At 38.9% G+C, this 18,934-nt stretch overlaps 4 protein-coding genes across 4 annotated transcripts; 2 read left to right on the forward strand and 2 right to left on the reverse strand.

The window, feature by feature from the left end:
- Positions 1-1,265: 1,265 nt before the first annotated feature.
- On the reverse strand, positions 1,266-16,045 carry JIL-1 (JIL-1 kinase). The gene is given in 10 exon segments (XM_068293949.1): positions 1,266-2,947; positions 2,949-3,531; positions 3,597-4,054; positions 4,126-4,914; positions 4,916-4,938; positions 5,007-5,091; positions 8,143-8,276; positions 8,348-8,416; positions 12,796-14,015; positions 15,807-16,045. Coding segments are annotated over 9 exon segments (4,518 nt in total). The 5' UTR covers positions 13,703-14,015; positions 15,807-16,045; the 3' UTR covers positions 1,266-1,477.
- Positions 16,046-16,168: 123 nt separating this feature from the next.
- On the forward strand, positions 16,169-17,407 carry LOC137580023 (uncharacterized). Its single transcript, XM_068293940.1, has 2 exons — positions 16,169-16,273; positions 16,339-17,407. Exons 1-2 carry the CDS (start codon positions 16,265-16,267, stop codon positions 17,314-17,316), a joined length of 987 nt encoding a protein of 328 aa, XP_068150041.1. The 5' UTR covers positions 16,169-16,264; the 3' UTR covers positions 17,317-17,407.
- A 38-nt stretch (positions 17,408-17,445) lies between these two features.
- msd5 (mitotic spindle density 5) lies at positions 17,446-18,293 on the forward strand. Its single transcript, XM_068293941.1, has one exon. It carries the CDS (start codon positions 17,495-17,497, stop codon positions 18,263-18,265), a length of 771 nt encoding a protein of 256 aa, XP_068150042.1. The 5' UTR covers positions 17,446-17,494; the 3' UTR covers positions 18,266-18,293.
- Positions 18,222-18,895, reverse strand: msd1 (mitotic spindle density 1). The gene is made up of 2 exons (XM_068293948.1): positions 18,784-18,895; positions 18,222-18,724 (listed from the first exon to the last, which is right to left on the reverse strand). Exons 1-2 carry the CDS (start codon positions 18,818-18,820, stop codon positions 18,282-18,284), a joined length of 480 nt encoding a protein of 159 aa, XP_068150049.1. The 5' UTR covers positions 18,821-18,895; the 3' UTR covers positions 18,222-18,281.
- Between the last annotated feature and the right edge of the window lie 39 nt (positions 18,896-18,934).

Below are 18,934 nucleotides of genomic sequence, written 5' to 3' on the forward strand. Positions count from 1 at the left end.
ATGTATACATATGTATGAATAACTTAATGTCTAAATTTGCTTTAAACTAATTGCAAAAATTTTTTAATAATTATTATGTTATATATATAAATTTTTTTTTTGTAGTGATTGTTAATTCTTTGTAAATTGGATTTCTTTTCTTGTATTTATATATTATTTAAGTTCTTTAAATCGTCTCAAAGAGTCTTGAAAAGCAAACAAACACATTCGATTTGTTATTTTGTTGTTTTTTTTGTATTGACTTTTTACATTGGATTAAACAATTAACTAACACAACATTATTATATTGTATATGAATATGTACACACACACATATACATATATACTATATACATATATATATATATATATATATATATATATATTGATTACTTCTATATATAATGTCTATATAGAGGATGCTGCGATTTATGTCTATCAAATGGAAAAAGAAAGCAATTAATTACTTTGATTTTCTTTTCACTTTGAACTTAATTTTAGTTTCTCTTTTGATCTTAAAAATAGTTTGTTTATGATAAGTATATAACAATTTCGTTAATAATATGTTTTTCAAGTTTGTATTTTTTGTTTGTTTGTTTTCATGTCAGGATCTTTGGTGTTATACATAAAAATATGTATATATATTTTGTTGATCCCATTTTTTTACTGTCGTCCTGCTGTTCTTTCTGTTTCCATTTTTGTTTCTTTTCTTTTTGGCGATATATCTTCGTTTCGGTTTAGAAAATATAAAATTCCTAAAATTCAATTTTACACAACGAGCCGAAGCGTTGTCTATACATAGACGTACATAGTGAATATACATTTGTACATATATAGACGTGACGGCAGGTGGTGCATTACAATCAGATTTCCCTTTCGGATATATCATCTTAAATTTGCTCTAAAGTAGCCACTTCTTCGGCCTCTTCGCCCAATCTTGCTCTAAGAATTTTCGTCTTAGTTTGAATTTCCTGTCAGCTGTACGGTTGCAGATGCAGCTGATGCCGCTGCTGTTGCTCCTGCCGATGCTTCAAGTTTGCCGCCCACTGCATGGCCGTCGCCAGCACCGCATGCAGTTGTTCACCACGTAGTCCTGGCTGTAATTCAATCTTAACCACATGCTGTGGCGGATATGGTGGTCGTTGTGTGGGAGGAGCTGCTACTGCTGTGGCTGCCGCTGCCACCGCTCGCGGAGGCTGTAGCTGCTGTTGTTGTTCTTGCTGATGTGGTTGTGATTGTGTTTGTTGTTCCTGTTTCTCTAGTTTTATCTTTTGCTGATTAATTCGTTTTGGTATTTTCGGCTTTGCTGGTTTTTTTTTTGTTTTGCTGGTTTTATTGGTTTTGCTGGTTTTGATGGTTTTTCTTGTTTGATTTTCGGTTGCTTTGTGGGTTTTTCTTGTTTAATTGTTTGTATGTTTGGTGGTTGTTGTTTTTGTTGTCGCTGTGATTTTTGACGCTGCTGCAGCGGCGACATCCGCTGCAGCGGCTCCTTCTTATGCTATTCAAATACGTAACATTGGCGCATGGCCCGTGCGCGTGCTGGCTGAACTCGTGTAGGCAGTTGAGGCTCCTTAGGCTTTTTGTCCCTCTTCACGCGCGGCTTGGGTCGCGGATAGATCAATGGTTTGATATTGGCATCATCCAGTTTCTCCGTCTTAATTATGGGCTTGGAACCATACACACGACGCACCACCTGGAACCGGTGCTTAAGAACATGCTGCACACCCTTGATCCTTGCGTTGTAGAGTCGCCAACTGGCACGAGTTTTTCGCAGCAAAGAAGGAGATTTGGGAAAACCAAACAAATCTTCATCGCCCGTCCGCTTGGGCTTCTTAATAACGACCCGAGTTTTGCGAGGCATGCGCAGTGGCATGTAGATGGGGGTATCGTCCTCTGGCGGCGGCACTTGTTTCATAAGCAGATACATGCCAGCTTTGCTGTCATTCAACTGATTCTCAAGGCGACATTGGAGGCGGGTCTTGCGGCGTTCGAAGTAGATAGGTGCACGGTCGGGATCTGGTTTCACCACTGGCTTTCTTTCACGTTTCTCTCGCACTGGCGCTACCGCTGGCACGTAGGCTGGCACTGGAGCTGGCTCTGGTTTTAGCACTGGAGCTGGCTCTGGTTTTAGCACTGGAGCTGGCTCTGGTTTTAGCACTGGCAGGTACGCTGGCTCTGGGATGGTTTCTGGCTCGGTCTCTGGTATCTGTTCATCTTGGCCTGCTTGCTCATTGGGTTGTAACACATAATAGTCGGCCGGCAGAGTCAAAGGAGGCAAGTCCTCATCAAAACCAAGCAAGTCGGGCAAAGTATCTATGTCGCCAAGATAATGTTCATGTACTTCATAATCCTCATCATCGGTCACCATCTCTTCCTCTTCTCCTTCTTCCTGCGTCTCATCCTGTCCCTCTTCATCTTCTGTTTGCTGCTCCTGCTCTTGTACTTGTATCTGCTCTTCCTCCGACGGCTCTTCTTTCCTATCAGACAACATAGTGATTCCCTCATCTTCAGCACATGAGTCTAACAATTGTGCTGCTGCCTGCTCCTTTTCGGCTGCTTGCTGCTGCTGTTGCTGCCGCAAAATTTGTTGCTGCAATTGCTGCTCTTGCTCCAGCAGTAATTGTTCATGCTGCTCTTGCTTCAGTTTCTGCTCCTGCAGTTTTTGTCGCTCCTGCTCCAGTTGCTCCTGCTGTTGCAGTATGAATTCCTGCTGCAGTCTTATCTCTTGCCGCAGTTGTTGCTCCTGCTGCAAACGCTGCTGCTCCTGCTCTTGTTGCAGTTTTAGTTGCTTTTGTTTGAGTTTCTGTTGCTGTTTCTTGTGTTTTTTCTGTTTATGCTGTTTCTGTGGCTTTGTTTTGACAACTGTTGCTGCTTGTTGCTGCAGTTCCAATGTTTCATCACTCAAATCGACAACTTCCTGCTGTTGCTGCTGTGGTGGCTGCAGTTGCTGCTCCGGTGGCTGCAGTTGCTGCTGCGGCGGCTGCAGTTGCTGCTGCGGTGGCTGCAGTTGCTGCTGCGGTGGCTGCAGTTGCAGTTGCTGCTGTTGAGGGGCAGGTGATGCTGGGGGGTAGTGGAGGTGGTGATGCTGGTGGTTGTGGTTGTGGAGGTGGTGACATTGCCGAAATTGTGGCATCAAAGAGTGTTTCTGACGCCGCATAGTCACTTGTGTTATTAAAGTTTGCTTGCAACCATTCACTATCGAGAATATCAGATATTGTGGGTCGTTTCGCTGGATCACGGTGCATGCACTTGGTGACCAGCTTTTGGAACGAGGGACTGGCATTTAGCCATCGCTCAGAGTTCTGATTAAACGATTCCTTCTCCATGCGCCGCCTGAGCTTGTGATGCACTGTGGCATTATGCTCCACATCGTCCAAATGCTGCCGATACGGTGGATGACCGACAAACATGGTGTAAAGCGTCGCTCCCAAACCATAAATATCCACAGCAGGTGAATAGTTAACTACATTTCGATCGCTAAGTAACTCAGGCGGCGCATAGTCCAATGTGTAGCGTGGCTTATCCAGCCAGGATTCAAATTTACTGTTATAGCTGCAAGAAGATTAGAGAGAGATTAGTTTAGAGAAAGAGCGACAATCTGTTAACCAATCACTTACCAGGCATTGCCAAAATCTACAAGCTTCACATTCAAGTCATCCCGACTCTCAAATACCACATTCTCGGGCTTAAGGTCACCGTGAATGAAATGCTTCGAGTGCATATGATGCACACCCATCACCAATTGCCGAAAGATATCCTGACATGTTGCCTCATCGAGTCTTTGTCTATGTATTAGGTGTGTTAGCTCCTCGCCACACAAATACTCTGTTATTATCCAGACATCGCATTTATCGCGAAATGTTTCATGATAATTAACGATATTCGGATGGCCGTGCCTATCCAGGGCACATGATGTCAACGCATCTACCTCGGAGGCGCGAAATTTCGATAGTTGAATGACCTTAGCCATGAAGACCATTTCTGTGGTGCTGTCCACCACAAAATGGCAAGTGCCATATGCCCCACTCACGGTACGAGTACCAAGCTCCAAATCATCCGGTCGATTTGGTATATTCTAGAGTAGGACAGAGAGAAATCAATTGTCAGTTAGCCGACAGATTTGTTATTGCGGTAACAACAACTTACCTGCAATTCTGGATTGCAATACTCTATACAACAGTTATTATCCCTTCGCATTTGCTCCAAATGCTGTGGCGCCACATATGTGTAGCCACGGAATAAACGTATCTTACTTGGCGGCGCCTCACAATCGGGATCTTCTGGCAACTGATCGGTAAACTCATTGCTGAAATGTTGCACATCATCCTCGGATGTGAGGTTCAGTTTATAGGGCGCCTTGCGGCGTTTGGCCTTTAACTCTTGCCAATTGATGCCATGGAAGAAGGCATGCTCCTTGATTTCGCTGGCATCTCGATGGTTGCCGCCTAGACGACGTTTCGGATTCTTCTCCAGCATCCTGAGCACAAAGTCTCGCGCCTCCTTACTAAAATCGTCTGGTATTAACGGTTGTTCCTTCTGTATCCGCCTCGAGATCTCTGATTGTTGACTCTGGTTATCGGAAACAAATGGTGAGGCTCCAGTGAGTAGCTCATAGGTAAGAATTCCCACGGACCACCAATCGACCGCACTGTCATGTCCCGGTGGCCCTGTCCGTATAATTTCCGGTGCCATATACTCCAGAGTGCCGCAGAAACTATGCGCTCTATAGTCATCTTCGGCGGTTAGAATTTTAGATAAACCGAAATCGGACAAAACAATATGTCCATCGCCATCGAGCAGAATATTCTCCACTTTGATATCTCGATATATAATGCCCAACTGATGCAATTGCTCCAGAGCCAGCACCACTTCGGCAATATAAACACGGACCCGGGGCTCCTCAAAATGATCGCCATAGTAGTAGAGATGCGTAAAAAAGCTCACCTCCCCTGGCAAAGTCTGTGAAATAAACGTGCGAATTAACAAGAGACAACCTAAAAGGTTGGTCAATGCCAAAAAATGCTTACCCAATACAAGGTACAATTTGGATGCAGACTGAAAAGCATAATGAAGTCCCACAAGGAACGGACTACGTTGTACTGCCTCGAGGACCTAAAACAAAAGATTTGAAAGTAATGTCATGTTGGATACAAGCATGGTGTAATTTTGGATTATTTCTCTCTTTCATTCTGCTTTTCCATTTTAACTATCCCTTTCTACTTATGTAACTTCCAAGTGCTTTCAGGTTTTCGCCTGTTAACCTATGACCATATTATGTAGGATTCGGTAAAGTCCATGGCTTCGAGGAGGATAAATGCCGCTTTTATCCTAGTTCTCCTCCTCCTGATATCTCTTAAAATTCTCTCATTAAGTCTACAAAGGAGAATCCCCCAAATCCCCCGCCATACTATTCGTCCCAGCAGGAATAGATTCACACTAGCTAGGGGCCGGGACTGGGTCCAGAATTTTAACATATTTATGTATATTTCGTAATTTACAATACATTTGAATATTAATTGTTGTTTAAGTCACCAGAGACTGTTTTATAATAAAATGGGAGCTAATGACTACTTAAACTTTTAGTCATAGTGATCGCACAGTGGGAACGTATGTATACTTTAATAGTGTTTACATAAGCTTCATATTTTAAGAAGTTCTGTATTAATGGGCATTACAATGCATACACATATGTATGTTTATATGTATGTATGTACATATATGTATATATTTAAAAGCCGGGCAACATGAGGTCATGTTTTAATTTCATATTCAATTTAAGGTTTGTTGCCATAAAAATAGAAGCTAATGAATTGAAATTTGTCTACAGCAGAGCAATGAAAAAGTTTGCTATTGATTAAAGAGTTTTGAGATCCGTTCCGCGTAGTACCTCCTCATTTAATACTCTGATTAGGAATAGCTTTCGGACTACGACGATGGCTATTATGACTCTCCAGTTTTCTGTTTGCTTCTTATAACTTATATTTGATTTTTTTTGGTTTATTTATTTCTCTGTTTTTTTTTTGCTATTTCGCATTTTGTTGTTATTGTTGTTTAATTTTTTCTTGTCTTGTTGTTGTTGCTAAGGCTGTTTTTAGCGGGGGGTTTTTTTGTTGTTATTGTCGTTGTTTTATGGGTTTTGCCAGCAAATATAACACGTAGTGTCTGACTGTACCATGGCCAAAATGCAACAGCTTTGAAAATTAAAAAGTTGCACGCGAGAATCTCTTATATTTTAAACTAAACATAACCAAAACCCAAAACCCATTAAATGGGGTGTCGAAGGAGGAGCGAGACCGACTTGCAGTTACCCAGTAAGCAAGAGCACATTTGGTGGCAGCAATGGCCCGTTTAACCCAACCAAATAAAGCTTATAGGGTATTAAAACTTTCACATTTTGCATATTAATTTCCTTTCTACTCTGTTGTTGCTTTACTTTTCGGCTGAGAAGTAAAAGTAATTGAAAAAAGGCGCAAAATCGTTGAGAGATAGGCCGACCAGTGACGCCGGTGGCACATGTATCTAGGTTAGTGGCACACAAATATAAAGGGGGCGGTGGAAAGGGAGGAAACAAGGGAGAGAGAGAGAGAGTACCTTGGAAAGGCCTTAAAGTACGCATACGAAACTGTCTGTCTGTTCGTCTATCTGTGAGTGTGTGGGTGACTGTGTGTGTGTTGTGGGTGGAGGGAAGGTGTGGGGCATACTACACGTTGTATGTATCTCTATAAATACACGATGTTCCCTAACCCCCTCACCACCTGGTAAACTTTTAGTTAATCCCTGTGACAAATGGTGGGACAAAAGACAGACAGAGAGATATGTATGTACATCCATACAAAGACAGACAATTCAACGCTCATGATCTCTCACTTCCTCTTCCTCCCCCATACACTTGTTTTTTCAAAACTCTCGCTCACTCTCTCTCTTTCTCTCCATACATATTTATCTATATGCACTTGGGTTTGCAGTTACTTAATTCACTGAATATTTGTATTCTCTCTGTCTTTACTAGTTTTCCCTCATTGATTAGACTATATGGAGGGGCGATTCTCAATGTCGTCGTTGCGGCGGCGTCGGTATAGTAAACCGGTTGCCCATAAACTAAAAACTATTGATCGAAAAGAGAGAGAGAGTGAAAGAGAGATAATTTGTATTATACATATGTATGTATGTATGTATGTATGTACATGTGTCTCTTGTTTCTGTTTTGATTCTCTCTCTTTTTCCTTAGCTCCGTTAGGTTTTTGCCGGTGCAACATACAAGAAGAACAAGTCCATAATGTGGGTCAAAAGAATAACAACAAGTATTTTTGATACCCTGCTCTTGTTATCCCCACACAGATCAGTGGATATATTGGTGACACTGAAGTTTAACTATATTCAAAGTATAATATTACAAATATTCATCACAGTTTAGTTAGTCTGTTCATGCAGGCATCAAATAATTGAGTCAACTGTAATCCAATCTCTGATAAAATTAACAATTGTAAAAATGTTTTAAAAACGTAATAAAACACTTTTAATAAATCATTCTTGATAACATCCTAAAGATGTGATACATATAATCCCACTTAAAAAGAGGTAACATATGGACGTTACTCAAGCTTGGACTTGTTACATTTGCTTCGCCTTCATTGGTAACTGTACCTTCCAGTGTAACTTGGGAAGGTAATTCCTCTACCCCTTCCTCAACAGCCCCATTCGCCCCCACAGAAATTTTTCGTTGTTGTTGGTTATTTGTTTTGTGTTGATTCTGGTTCCAAGTTTGATTTCAATTAGCTGCGCTTTATTGTCGCAAAAAAAAAATACAGAGAGGGAGAGAGAGTGAAAAGAACAAAAACAACAAGCGGAAAAGAAACGTGCAACGGTAAAGCCAAGACAAAGAAAGGGAAATAAAAAACATCGAGATTGGAGCACGTTCTTAACAATTGCAGCCAGTGAAGATGGTAGAATACACTTCCCTCAAAAATTTTACTTTGTGTAGTTCTGTTTCTATATCAAAGTCGCCCAAATGAATGCAATTAATTTGTTCTATCCGCTAATACTACAAACTATCAAAATGATTATCTAATTTTGCTTTAGGTAAGTTATTATTAAGTTGCATTTTCACTTTGGGGCTTCTTCTATTTCAAGTTTGGTTTAGATAGAGTATTGTATTGTACTTACCACACGCTCAGTTTTAGTGTGCTCAGCGGTTTTGAATTTAGCGACCACTGTAATTTTATTGAGAACCTTCATGGCATAGAGTTTTCCACTATCGTGTCGTGTCAATTTGCGCACCAGAAATACACGACCATAAGCTATCAAAGATGAAATAATTAGATATAAAAACTGAACCATAGAAATGCGGGGAAGAGACGAAAGTACTTACCGCCAGTGCCAAGTACACGTATTATTTTGAAATCGTTCAGACTCACAGCCTCATCGCTATATAGTTTAACTATAAAAACACAAAAGCCGATATTATTAGACATATATATATAATTGAATGTAATTCCAAAACAAAATAAAATACTGCAATTACTACTAGCTACTACTACTCATTCTTAATCGTAAAAGAAATCATCTTATTTGTAGAAAGGTATGTAAGAGCAATTACACTGAGTTTAATTGATAGTTGGCTCCCCAATAAAAGTACATACTATATGATAAAACTAGTCGACGACTTAAACCAAAAGTGTCTCCAGATAACATTGGTTGGTGATAATGAAATACAACCACACACAATGTGTTTTAAAGCATGTGGTGATACATATATGTATGTACATAGAGGAACTATATGTATTTTGTTGCACGTGTAAGCTATGCCGATAACAGCAGAACGCATATACTCATATAAACTCTCTACATATGTATGTATGTATTGATGCAGAATGGAAAATGTTTTCAACAAATTCCGGACAAAATTTAAAAAATTCACAGAAAAAAATATGTTTCCCCAAAGAGACTAATTTGTATCATGTTTTTCCCTTCACAATTTTTGCTGAGAAATGAACAGGCCATCACACACAGAGAAAGAGAAGGCAGTGGGAGAAGTTTGAGTTGAATGCCTTTGGTTTAACTTTTGTCCTTGATCTAAGAAATGGGAAAAGTTGAGGGGTTTGGGGGAGTAGTTCGAGTTTTTGGGTATTATTTGGGCCAAAAAATGTGTTCACATTATTTCTGAAAGAAAAATATTAAGCAAAGGTTGATGGAATTTTTAAAAATTAAACCTGTTCAGCTCAATTCATAATATACATAATAAATACATTATATACTTATATATTTTTGTATATACATACATATTTAAGCAAATTATATAGAATAAAAGCACAGAATATTACGCGTGTCGAAGCAAAAGCAGTTTTTTTTTTTTTGTATTTGTGTTTGTTGTTGTTGTTTTTCATTTACAGTACATTGAACCAAGATCATAATAACAATTTGGCGAGTTTTTATCCCCCCGCCTACCCCGCCCATAGGTGTGTACATATGTATGTAGAAGCCATAAAACAGATCTTACTTACAAATTGGTTTTTAGTGGTTCATGATTCTAATTCTTGAATTTATAGTGTTCAAAGGAAATCTTGAAAATCGAATCAGAGATTGATTTATAAATTTGTTATATCTTGAAATGGAATTAACTATGTATACATATTGATATCTTGATTGTTTGTCAAACATTTTGTCACTAACCATAAATAAAAAAATAGGCAAAGATAAACCTTTTTAACGAGTACGAGTTGGGATTCGAACCAGGGACATTCCGATCGCCAAGCGAGCACTTTATCGGCACAGCCACCGGGATACATACGAAGCTGAGGCCAATATTTCTTGATATTCTTTCGACAGGGGCATATCCTATTCGCATTGTCGCTGTTTTGTCGAAAATTAAAAATTTTGGTCGAGCGAGCTATTGAAATGCGATGTTGTACAACTTCACGTCACACACACACTACGAAGCCTGAGCATGTACCGACGAGTGTACACATACATTGACAGAACGAAATCACAAGCGACATAGGCCTGCCCTCGTCGTTCTGTAGTCTGTGCTACACTAAATTATTTTCGTAGCTGCTTGGCCCTCTCCCCATTTTACGCTCTCATTGAGAGTACGAGCGTTCGGGTTTTCCCGAAGTTCTCTGGGGTTCCATGACTAGGCTAGCGTTTGCAATCAAAAAAACATGAGTTTGTCCCATCTATGTGTTCTATGGTTAGTGATTTTGTGGTAAATAAATCTGGAAATGAAAATTGAGTTAAATAAATTTAATGGATACTCTACTGCATAAACATTACTCAAGATTTTTTGTTGTTTTTTATCACTCCTCTTCCTCCTCCTCCTCATCCCCCCACCCCCCACCCTCCACCCGCCAACACGCACACATAAATGCTTCACTTTCTGTATTTTTGTTATAAAAATAAATAAAATTCAATGTCAGTTGTACAACTAAAATTATTTTTAACCAAACACGAGACTCATGAACAAATAAACAAAAATAAATGTTTATTTTTTTATAATGCAATCGGTATGTCCATCAAAAACAATCAAATGACATACAATGTTCCGATATCATTACAGCTGTTAGAAGGGGGAGATAGGAGATCCCAACAAGATCCCGAATGACTCACAAGTGACTCGGAATATGCAATTAAGAGGTAGCTGGACTTCTAGCTATGACCGGATGCACATGAGGGTGTATAATAGCCTTGGCATGTGATGCCTTTTAGCCGGTTCTTTAAACTCTGAGCAGCAAGTAAAAAGTGTATTTTTAATTTTTTTTGCCTGACTAGACTAGAAGGTTTAATGAACGCGCAGAAAGAAAAAATATATATATACATTTTGTATGTTTATTCTTTTCAACGAGTTTCAAATATGCTCTTAAATATTCCTTTTTATTATGCACTAACATTCAATGAAAGGAGAGAGAAGGAAGTGAGAGAGAGAGGAAGAGATAAACTGTATTTTCAACTGATAAGAAACTCAGCTCAAAATGCATGAACAGATACTGCAAATGTATTCATAAAAACAGATGATAAAAATAAAATACATACATATGTATGTAAAAACGATTTCATAGCTTAAAGGCTAACTTGTTATACATATATACATAATTGAAGTGTGTGTGTATGTTAGCTAGGCTTGGTCTTCGTCCAGTTGCATTGTCAAGTTCAAGTCACTAAATTGCCTACGTTTGTATGTTGGGTGAACGTGAAAAAGTGCTGCTGCAGCACGATTATGCAAACAAGCATGTTTGATTCATACACACACACACACACAAAGCAACACACACAAACACAATACATAGAGAAGATACATATCAACAATATGACTCTTTTCTCGACGTCATAAGCACAGTGGGTTCAAAATCTTGACTTTGGCATTACAAAATTGTTCAAAAACGGTGAAAGATATAAAGACTTTCACGTGTCAATTGTTTTTTTAGTTTCATTGCAAAATCAAATGTACTTGTACTAAATTTTTCAAGTTTGATTCTATTTTGCTTTCATATTTCTTGTTGTTTCCATAACCCTAGAACTAGGGAGATGACAAAATTTTCAGAAAAATAGTAATTCATTAATTATTTCGATGATGCAAACTGATTATAAAGATTTATACTTTTATCTCTTTTTTAGTATAAATTATTATTAGTTTTCTTGATTTATAAAACTAAATATATAACCACCCTGCATTGGGATTGGTTTAACAGAAATAACCTTTATAAGTCCCGTTCCAGGTCTCATGGGGAAAATGACTTCCGTACGGTCGAGATCTAATTTAATTGAATGACTCTAAAAGGAATGAAAATTTAACAACAAAAGGGGTCATATAAAACTTTTCTAGAACTCTTCATAGCTACCATTTTCTTTGGACATAAAAATCATTTGTGATCCGAAAATTAGCAAATTTCTTACTATTTTAACCAGAAAGAGCTTTCAAAAACGGTCTTATATTATCAGAACTTGCGTAAAATGCTGAGTAGTTGTCTAAATCCCACGTTTACTAAGGGGGAGATAACGATCTAAACGAAATGATGATATTTCACTAGAGTCTGACTACTTTTTTCAACTACTTGGTGGACTTTTTTTTATGAAATATTTTTGCTATTGCAAACTTTAAAAAAACAGAAAAATAATAGAAAATACACATTTCTCAAAAATGTTTGTACCACTGTGTACACTGAATACAAAGTGTCGAATAGTGGTGTATATAAGAGTTGTGTTTGTTCGTGTGTGTGTGTGCATTTCCAATTGTCTGGCCTGGCTTGACTTGGCTCTTGTTGTAGTTAGGTGAATAGGCAAACTGTGGAGTAGTGAACAAACTGAAACAGAGAGCTGAGTAAAGAATACTAATAGCAAACCAGGCAGGCAGACAGGCCAAGTGAAAAGCCATTGCAACAGTCGGTAGCCCGCCTTTTCTAGGTAAACGTGTCAAGGTTAAAAGTATGTGCTCCACTTTTTGCTGTCAGAGACAAGGATAACACAAAGGGGAGTCAAAAGTTATTCCGATCTACCCAAAATACACACAAAGTTTTTTTTTTTTTATCGATGGGTTGGCAGCAGTGGCAATTGCTGCTTATCTGAAAAGTCTAACGCATTGTAACCTCTTAATCAATAAAACGGAATTAAGTTAAGCGTAAATTGTAAAAGATTTCTAAACTATTATTATCTGGTTCTATATAGATAGAAGATTATGGAATTTGTGATTATTACAGTTTAGTTAAGTTCTATAGCTATCGATTTGGCAAAGTTGTGAAGAAAGCTAATATACCCATCTAGGCTCTTTAGGTAAACAAAAGATATTTAAATGTATTTAAATTTTGTTTTTTTTGCATTACTACTCACCATATGAACGCAAATCGGTGACGTTCTCCAAATCTCTTTGATGCGATTCATTGTATAAATCAAGAGGCGTTGTATTACTTGTGGGCATGGCATATGAGGTGGGTGTTGTTGATGGGGCGGCTGCTGCTGCTGCCGCTGCTGCTGCGGCTGCTGCTGCTTGGGCTATTTTGGTCTTGTTGCTACCACCGCCGCTGCCGCCAGACACTGCAGATGCTGCAGCAGCAACAGCAGCTGATGCTCTTGGCGAGGTGCTATCATAGATTTGCAAATCACTATCGTCGAGATCATGCACTTCCTCCTCCTCCTCTTCCTCTTCGGTCTCCTCATGCTCTTCATAGTAGTCGCCATCTTCGCGATCATCGCTTTCAACATCTGAAATGTAAACCACTTCGGGCACATTGCTTGTGGGTGGCGGCGATTGTGGTGACGGTGAGGGAGGTGATGGCGGTGATATGGTATCGCGGTATGTATAATTTGTGTTTGCTGATGATTTCTTATTGTTGTTGTTCATATTTCCATATTGACCATTGTTTGTCACATTATTGTTATTGTTGTTGTTAATAGAATGAATATTATGGTGATTATTATGATTATAGGTCCTTGTATTGTTCGTAATTCGGGGATCACTCAAATGGGAGGAGCACGTCGAGGAGCTTGTGGCATGACCATCCATGGTAGAGTGTTTCCTTTTCCTAGAGCCATTGGTTAGCGACGACTTCATTGAGCCATTAAAATGACTATTCATTTGCTCATCCTCCATCATTTCAATCAAATTCTCATCGTCTGGTGGCGGCGGTGGAGGTGGCGGGGATTCTGGTGGTGGCAAAGGTGGTGGGGGAGCACCCCTCTTTCGGCTCTTATTACTGCTGGCCATAATTTCGCTATGCTGTTTTTGCATGCGACTCATCTTTCACTCAAAATTCCGATTTGTCTGTCTCTCTCTCTCTCTCTCTCTCTTTGGGTCACTTTATAGTATTTCGAATTTGACCTTTTTTCACGTTCTATATTCTTGCCTCCCTTACTCAGATGGCAGTCACAGACAAACCACTTGCGTTCTCATACACTTGTATCCTTTACGTATGTAGGACGCACACTCTCCTAAGAACACTTGTATGAAGGAATTCTCCTTTTAGTAACAAAAACAACTTAGATCTTCTAAAAATTGCACTTGTTGTTCATCATGTCTCATTGTTGTAACAGAGACGACGATAGAAAATGGGCTGTGTGGGCGAGATAAGGCCAAAAAGGTTATTTTAGTATCTATCTTATAGTAGAAACTCTCTTGCATTTCCATTCAAAACAGGTCCCCTTAAATGTTATTTTGACTAGTTTTCTACTTTTGCTGTTTTGTGTACAATTGAAACGAAACTGACGTATAGACTTTGAGATACTCTGTTTTATCGAAACTCATCCAATTTTTACAGGCAACACCCCATGTAACAATTTATGTTTGGTTAGAAATTGAGATATTTGATATTTTAAAAAATGTAGAAGAAAGTCCCATATACTAACAGATTATTTATAGAACCAGCAAATTCAACAAACTTCTTCTTAAGTAAAAAATGAGTGAAAATTGTCGAGATAGTATGGGAAAGCTGTATTCGTTCAGCTAGTTTCCACTTCATATGCATGAATATTCCACTTTTGATTGTCGAGTTCAAATGATTTTTGGAGCCTAATTTGAAATGTTTACACTTCGTATTATTAATTTACATATTAAATTGAAGAGATTACTAATATTAAAAATCTTCCCTTCTTAGGTACGCTAGGGTATACACAAAGTCGACCTTTGTCCTATTCTTATTGACTTGCAAGTGCTTAACGTCTGGTTAGATTGGCTAAAACTGTTGATATATCTTATTCCTATTAACAAAAATATAGTTATAGATGTAAAAGATAATCCATGCAAATTTTCCAAATTTCCAAGCAGAGTTTCCACTGTAAGTACTATTACTACTTCTACACACACACGTTTGTGTGTACATATATATCGACGCACACATATATGTACATTCTCCTCCGCATGCCATCAAGAAATCTCCCCACATTCTCAACAATATGGTACAGTTTTCACACAGTTGCAAACAACAACAACAAGGTTAAATGTTTAACTTTAAAAAAAAAACACACACACTCGAAAAAAATTAAGCAAAATTAGCAAAATAGAAAATGTACTTCCAATATAACGGTAAGTAAAAGTCAGCGGTAAAGAGTGTTTAATTTTTTGTGTATATTTGGCAATAACAATTGAACAGTGTTTTAGTGCTATCTCTATCTCTTTCTTTTTCAACTGATCGAGAATGTGTTGTGTCGTTGTTGCTTATTTCTTTATTGTTGTTGTTTTTTTGATGTTTTTTTTTTCGTTAGGTTGTATGTGTAAGTGTGTTGTGGGGCCGACGAGGGGATTTTCTGATGCGGCAGTAGCGGGTGGAGTTGGTATGTTGTTACGGTACACTGTGCAACACTGTCAATAATTTTCTTTACTTTTTTTTTGTTGCTTTTTAAATATTATTATTCAACGAGGAGCGTTTGATTTGTTGAATTTTGTTGTTGTAATTATCACAATTTTCATCAATTGCGTTTTGCTGTAGCCATTCGTCCGTATATGCACTAATACATTTTCTTGCTCGCTTACGCATACAGGCGCACAGGGACCCATACACTCACTTACTCACACACACGCTCACAGGCAAACGCACACGCAGGCAGTTTTATTATTCTTTTTCCTTTTTTGCTTCTTATTTGAAAAGACAAAGCGTCTTTTATTTTTCTGTTTTTATCCTTTATCCTTTCAATTATATTGGCAATTTGTGTGTTAACATATGTATATGAATATATATATGTATATATAAAAAAAATGTATATACATTTATATTCTTAATTGTGTTGCATATATACATATGTACATATCACTGTGTTTTTTACCGCCGCTTTCTACTTCTCACTCACACAAACCCACAACACACACACACACACATATAAACGACTACAACGACGAAGACGCTCTTTACCATCTGCTCTTTGCGCTCTCATTCGTGGCCACTTATTGCTGCTTTATTTGGCACTGCACGCACACAGTTTGACGTTCGTCGCACTTATTGTTTATCAATTGCATTTTTATTTCAATTGCAATTGCATTATCACCCGCTTAACTTTCATGCAAAGAGCACACATTTAATATTCGGTTTTAGCTCGATTCACACAATTCACTCGGCTCGAAATTTTTCTTTTCCAATGCTTTTTAGAGCTGGGAATTCCATCGATAACACAATTTAAACAGTGTGACCGTATACAAAAAATATAGTGTAACCGTGTCCGACTAAGATTTGTTATCCGACTTACACTATTTTTTATCCGACTTTTATTTAGCCCCTATTTTTGCGAATCCCAATATTTGATGTAGTGGAAGGTACGCCCGATGTAAACATCAACCAGCTGTTTTTTTTTGTTTGTTGTTGTCGACCCTACGATGTTTCTGGTAAATATATATAAACACTCAGCCAAAAGATATTGCAAAAATTATAATAATAAATTTTTCTACAGTTTATAAGTCGCCACCAGTCGCAGGGCAACCGCTTGCGGGCCGTCCGAGAACGTCTCGGCGATGATTTGGTGGCCAAGTTGGATGCACTGCATGTCGCTGCAATGCGTACTGGTCTCGTCTCCATTAAGGATCTTCAGGAAGCCTTTCGTAAAGCCCACATGGATCGCAATCCAAATCGCTTAAATTTTCTCTGGCTTTTGGGCATTATATTTTTTATAATGGTTGCCACGCCGGTCTTTTATGAGATCATATCGTTCTTGCTCGGTGTTCGATGTTTTCTGCCCAACAACTCTTTAGTTTGGGAGGCCACCCGACCCATCAGTGATTGTGAGTTTTGTAAGGGTGTAAAGGGTCCTCTAATCCTATCAAATTTAACGCGTGAGGAGTTTGCTCCCTATGCCTATTCCTCTCTGCCGATCATTGTAAAACAGGCAGTCGCCCATTGGCCAGCGAAACAACATCTCAACTACAAATTTATAAAGCATCTGTACGAAAATACGCCGGGATCTCTGGAAACTGATTGCCAATTCCTTCACTTCAATTCCGATTTAAAATCCTTAAAAGATCTCATCGAAATGCCCTTGGCCAGAGTGGAACAGAGTGAGGGGTCTCCATGGTTTGTGGGCTGGAGTGTTTGTCAACCTACTGTGCTGGCCGAGTTGCGAAAGTTGTTCCCGCGTCCCCACTTTTTGCCCGTTGATGCCGAGATGCCACATACAGACTTTATTCTGATGGGATACGAACAAGGAGCAGTTATGCATTTGGAATATATACCACGACTAATGTGGCAAGCTCAGCTATTGGGAAACAAGAGCTGGTTTCTCGCGCCGGCGCCTGAGTGCGATCATCAGTGTCAGTCATTTTCGTTTTATGTAGAGCCCGGAGACGCCGTTCTGGTTGATACTCGTATTTGGTACCATGCTAACACCATTCCTAAGGGCGAATTTTCGCTTACAGTGCAGTCGGAATACGGTTGATCTCTATCCACCAAAACGAAAACAAATTAATGTTAAATGTATGTACATACATATATTTTCTTTTATAATTAAATTAACTGTTTAAATCGAACGATCGGGAAATTTATCGCTCGTACTTTCGATTACATATGTATTTGCTGGTATCGGATAAATGCAACCTTGAGCATTTTAATTTAAAATGGACACCAAAGACATCTCTTCTGTCAACTTTAGCCAATTCTCCGAAAAGGTTTACGAGGAGTTTGGGAAGGATGCTAAAAATACTCTCAGGGATCTGTGCGTCATTAAGTCGGTGATAAAACCAAAACAGTTTTTTGATTTTCTACAAAAGCAATGGCAGGAGCTGTCTCCGTCAGAGATGTCGTTGTCGTCCTGCTCCCTGGAAGACACGGAGCTGAGTTTGCTAGCCGACTATGCGGAGTTGTGTAAATCTTTTGAAGAATATCCTACCAATTTGCGCAAGTTGCCGCCACCGAAAAAACTACAGCGAGCCAATAGCACCATGCTCAAGGGAGTAAGCTGTGATTTAGAACCGGATCAATATATGCATCATCAGTCCACATCGGTTGATGCGACGCGACTAGATATGCAACGAGGTGCGAAGCAACTATACAAGGATTATCATCAGTTCCACGAGAAACTCAAAAACGTCGGTGATCAAGCTGCTGCAAGGAACGACGACGAAAAGGTGTACCAAGAGAAAATAAAACAAACCCAAGGCTTTGCCCAGCAGCTGGATAAACTAATACCTAAGGAAGAGAGGCAATGTTCAGACGCCTTCACAGCCAACGAAGCAGAGAAATTGAAGGCCATAGCCGATAGCTTGGAACAACTCAACTATTTGCGCTCTCACGAAAATGTACGTTTGCTCCATGAAACTTTCAGCAACGACCTGGAAGCACTCGTAGATATCGTATCCAATACTTTAATTCAAATTAGTTGTTTATAATAAATTGAGATTTCTTTTATGGCCAAGAGTTTTCAACGTCTTCATTTTCCTTATCTGAGTCATCATGTTCTTCCTCGTCAAACTGCAGTAGATCTTTCGCCTGAGTCCTGATTTGTTGGATGGTGTCACATAGAGCCTTCAGTTTGCGAACACTGTTGCCCAGGTATTCCACTCTCTGTTGCGTTGCGAAGCAGTCATCTAAAACTGACACCCGGCTCTGGGTATTGGGCATAGACTTGTGTTGCACCAATTGATGGTAGTTAACTAGTATCTTGGCTAAAAACTGCTCATACTCAGATTTATAATTAACTGTCCTTTGCCCAGAAAAATCAGAGGCAGCTGGCGATGATGATGAACTATTGTTGTTGTTCTCCTCGACTAGGAGAAGTGTTTTATTAGACTTCTCTAGAATTTCGTTAATTGTTGTGACTTGATGTTGCATCGTTTGGCGGGAAATGTCTAGGGTTGAATAAATATATAACATTGACTGGTTAAGCATTTCTTTTTATATTATTTACCAAGTCCCGCCAATATTTCGTCAATAAGTTCAGACATTTAAAGTCAAGTACTGCCAACCTATTACAGCACAACAATAAAATAAAAATAAAACAAGCTGAATTTAGTTTTGGCTTTAAAAATGCTAAAGGTCGCTATCGATTGTGGTATATC

This window comes from Drosophila tropicalis, unplaced genomic scaffold (genome assembly GCF_018151085.1).
Source record: "Drosophila tropicalis isolate 14030-0801.00 unplaced genomic scaffold, ASM1815108v1 contig_805, whole genome shotgun sequence".
NCBI classification, from domain to species: Eukaryota; Metazoa; Arthropoda; class Insecta; order Diptera; family Drosophilidae; genus Drosophila; species Drosophila tropicalis.

Coding starts and splice junctions, on each gene's coding strand:
- msd1 (XM_068293948.1), bottom strand. CDS start 18,820: ATGTCTGAACTTATTGACGAAATATTGGCGGGACTTG. Junction 18,725..18,783: donor CGAAATATTGGCGGGACTTG/GTAAATAATATA, acceptor ATTCAACCCTAG/ACATTTCCCGCCAAACGATG.
- msd5 (XM_068293941.1), top strand. CDS start 17,495: ATGGACACCAAAGACATCTCTTCTGTCAACTTTAGCCAATTCTCCGAA.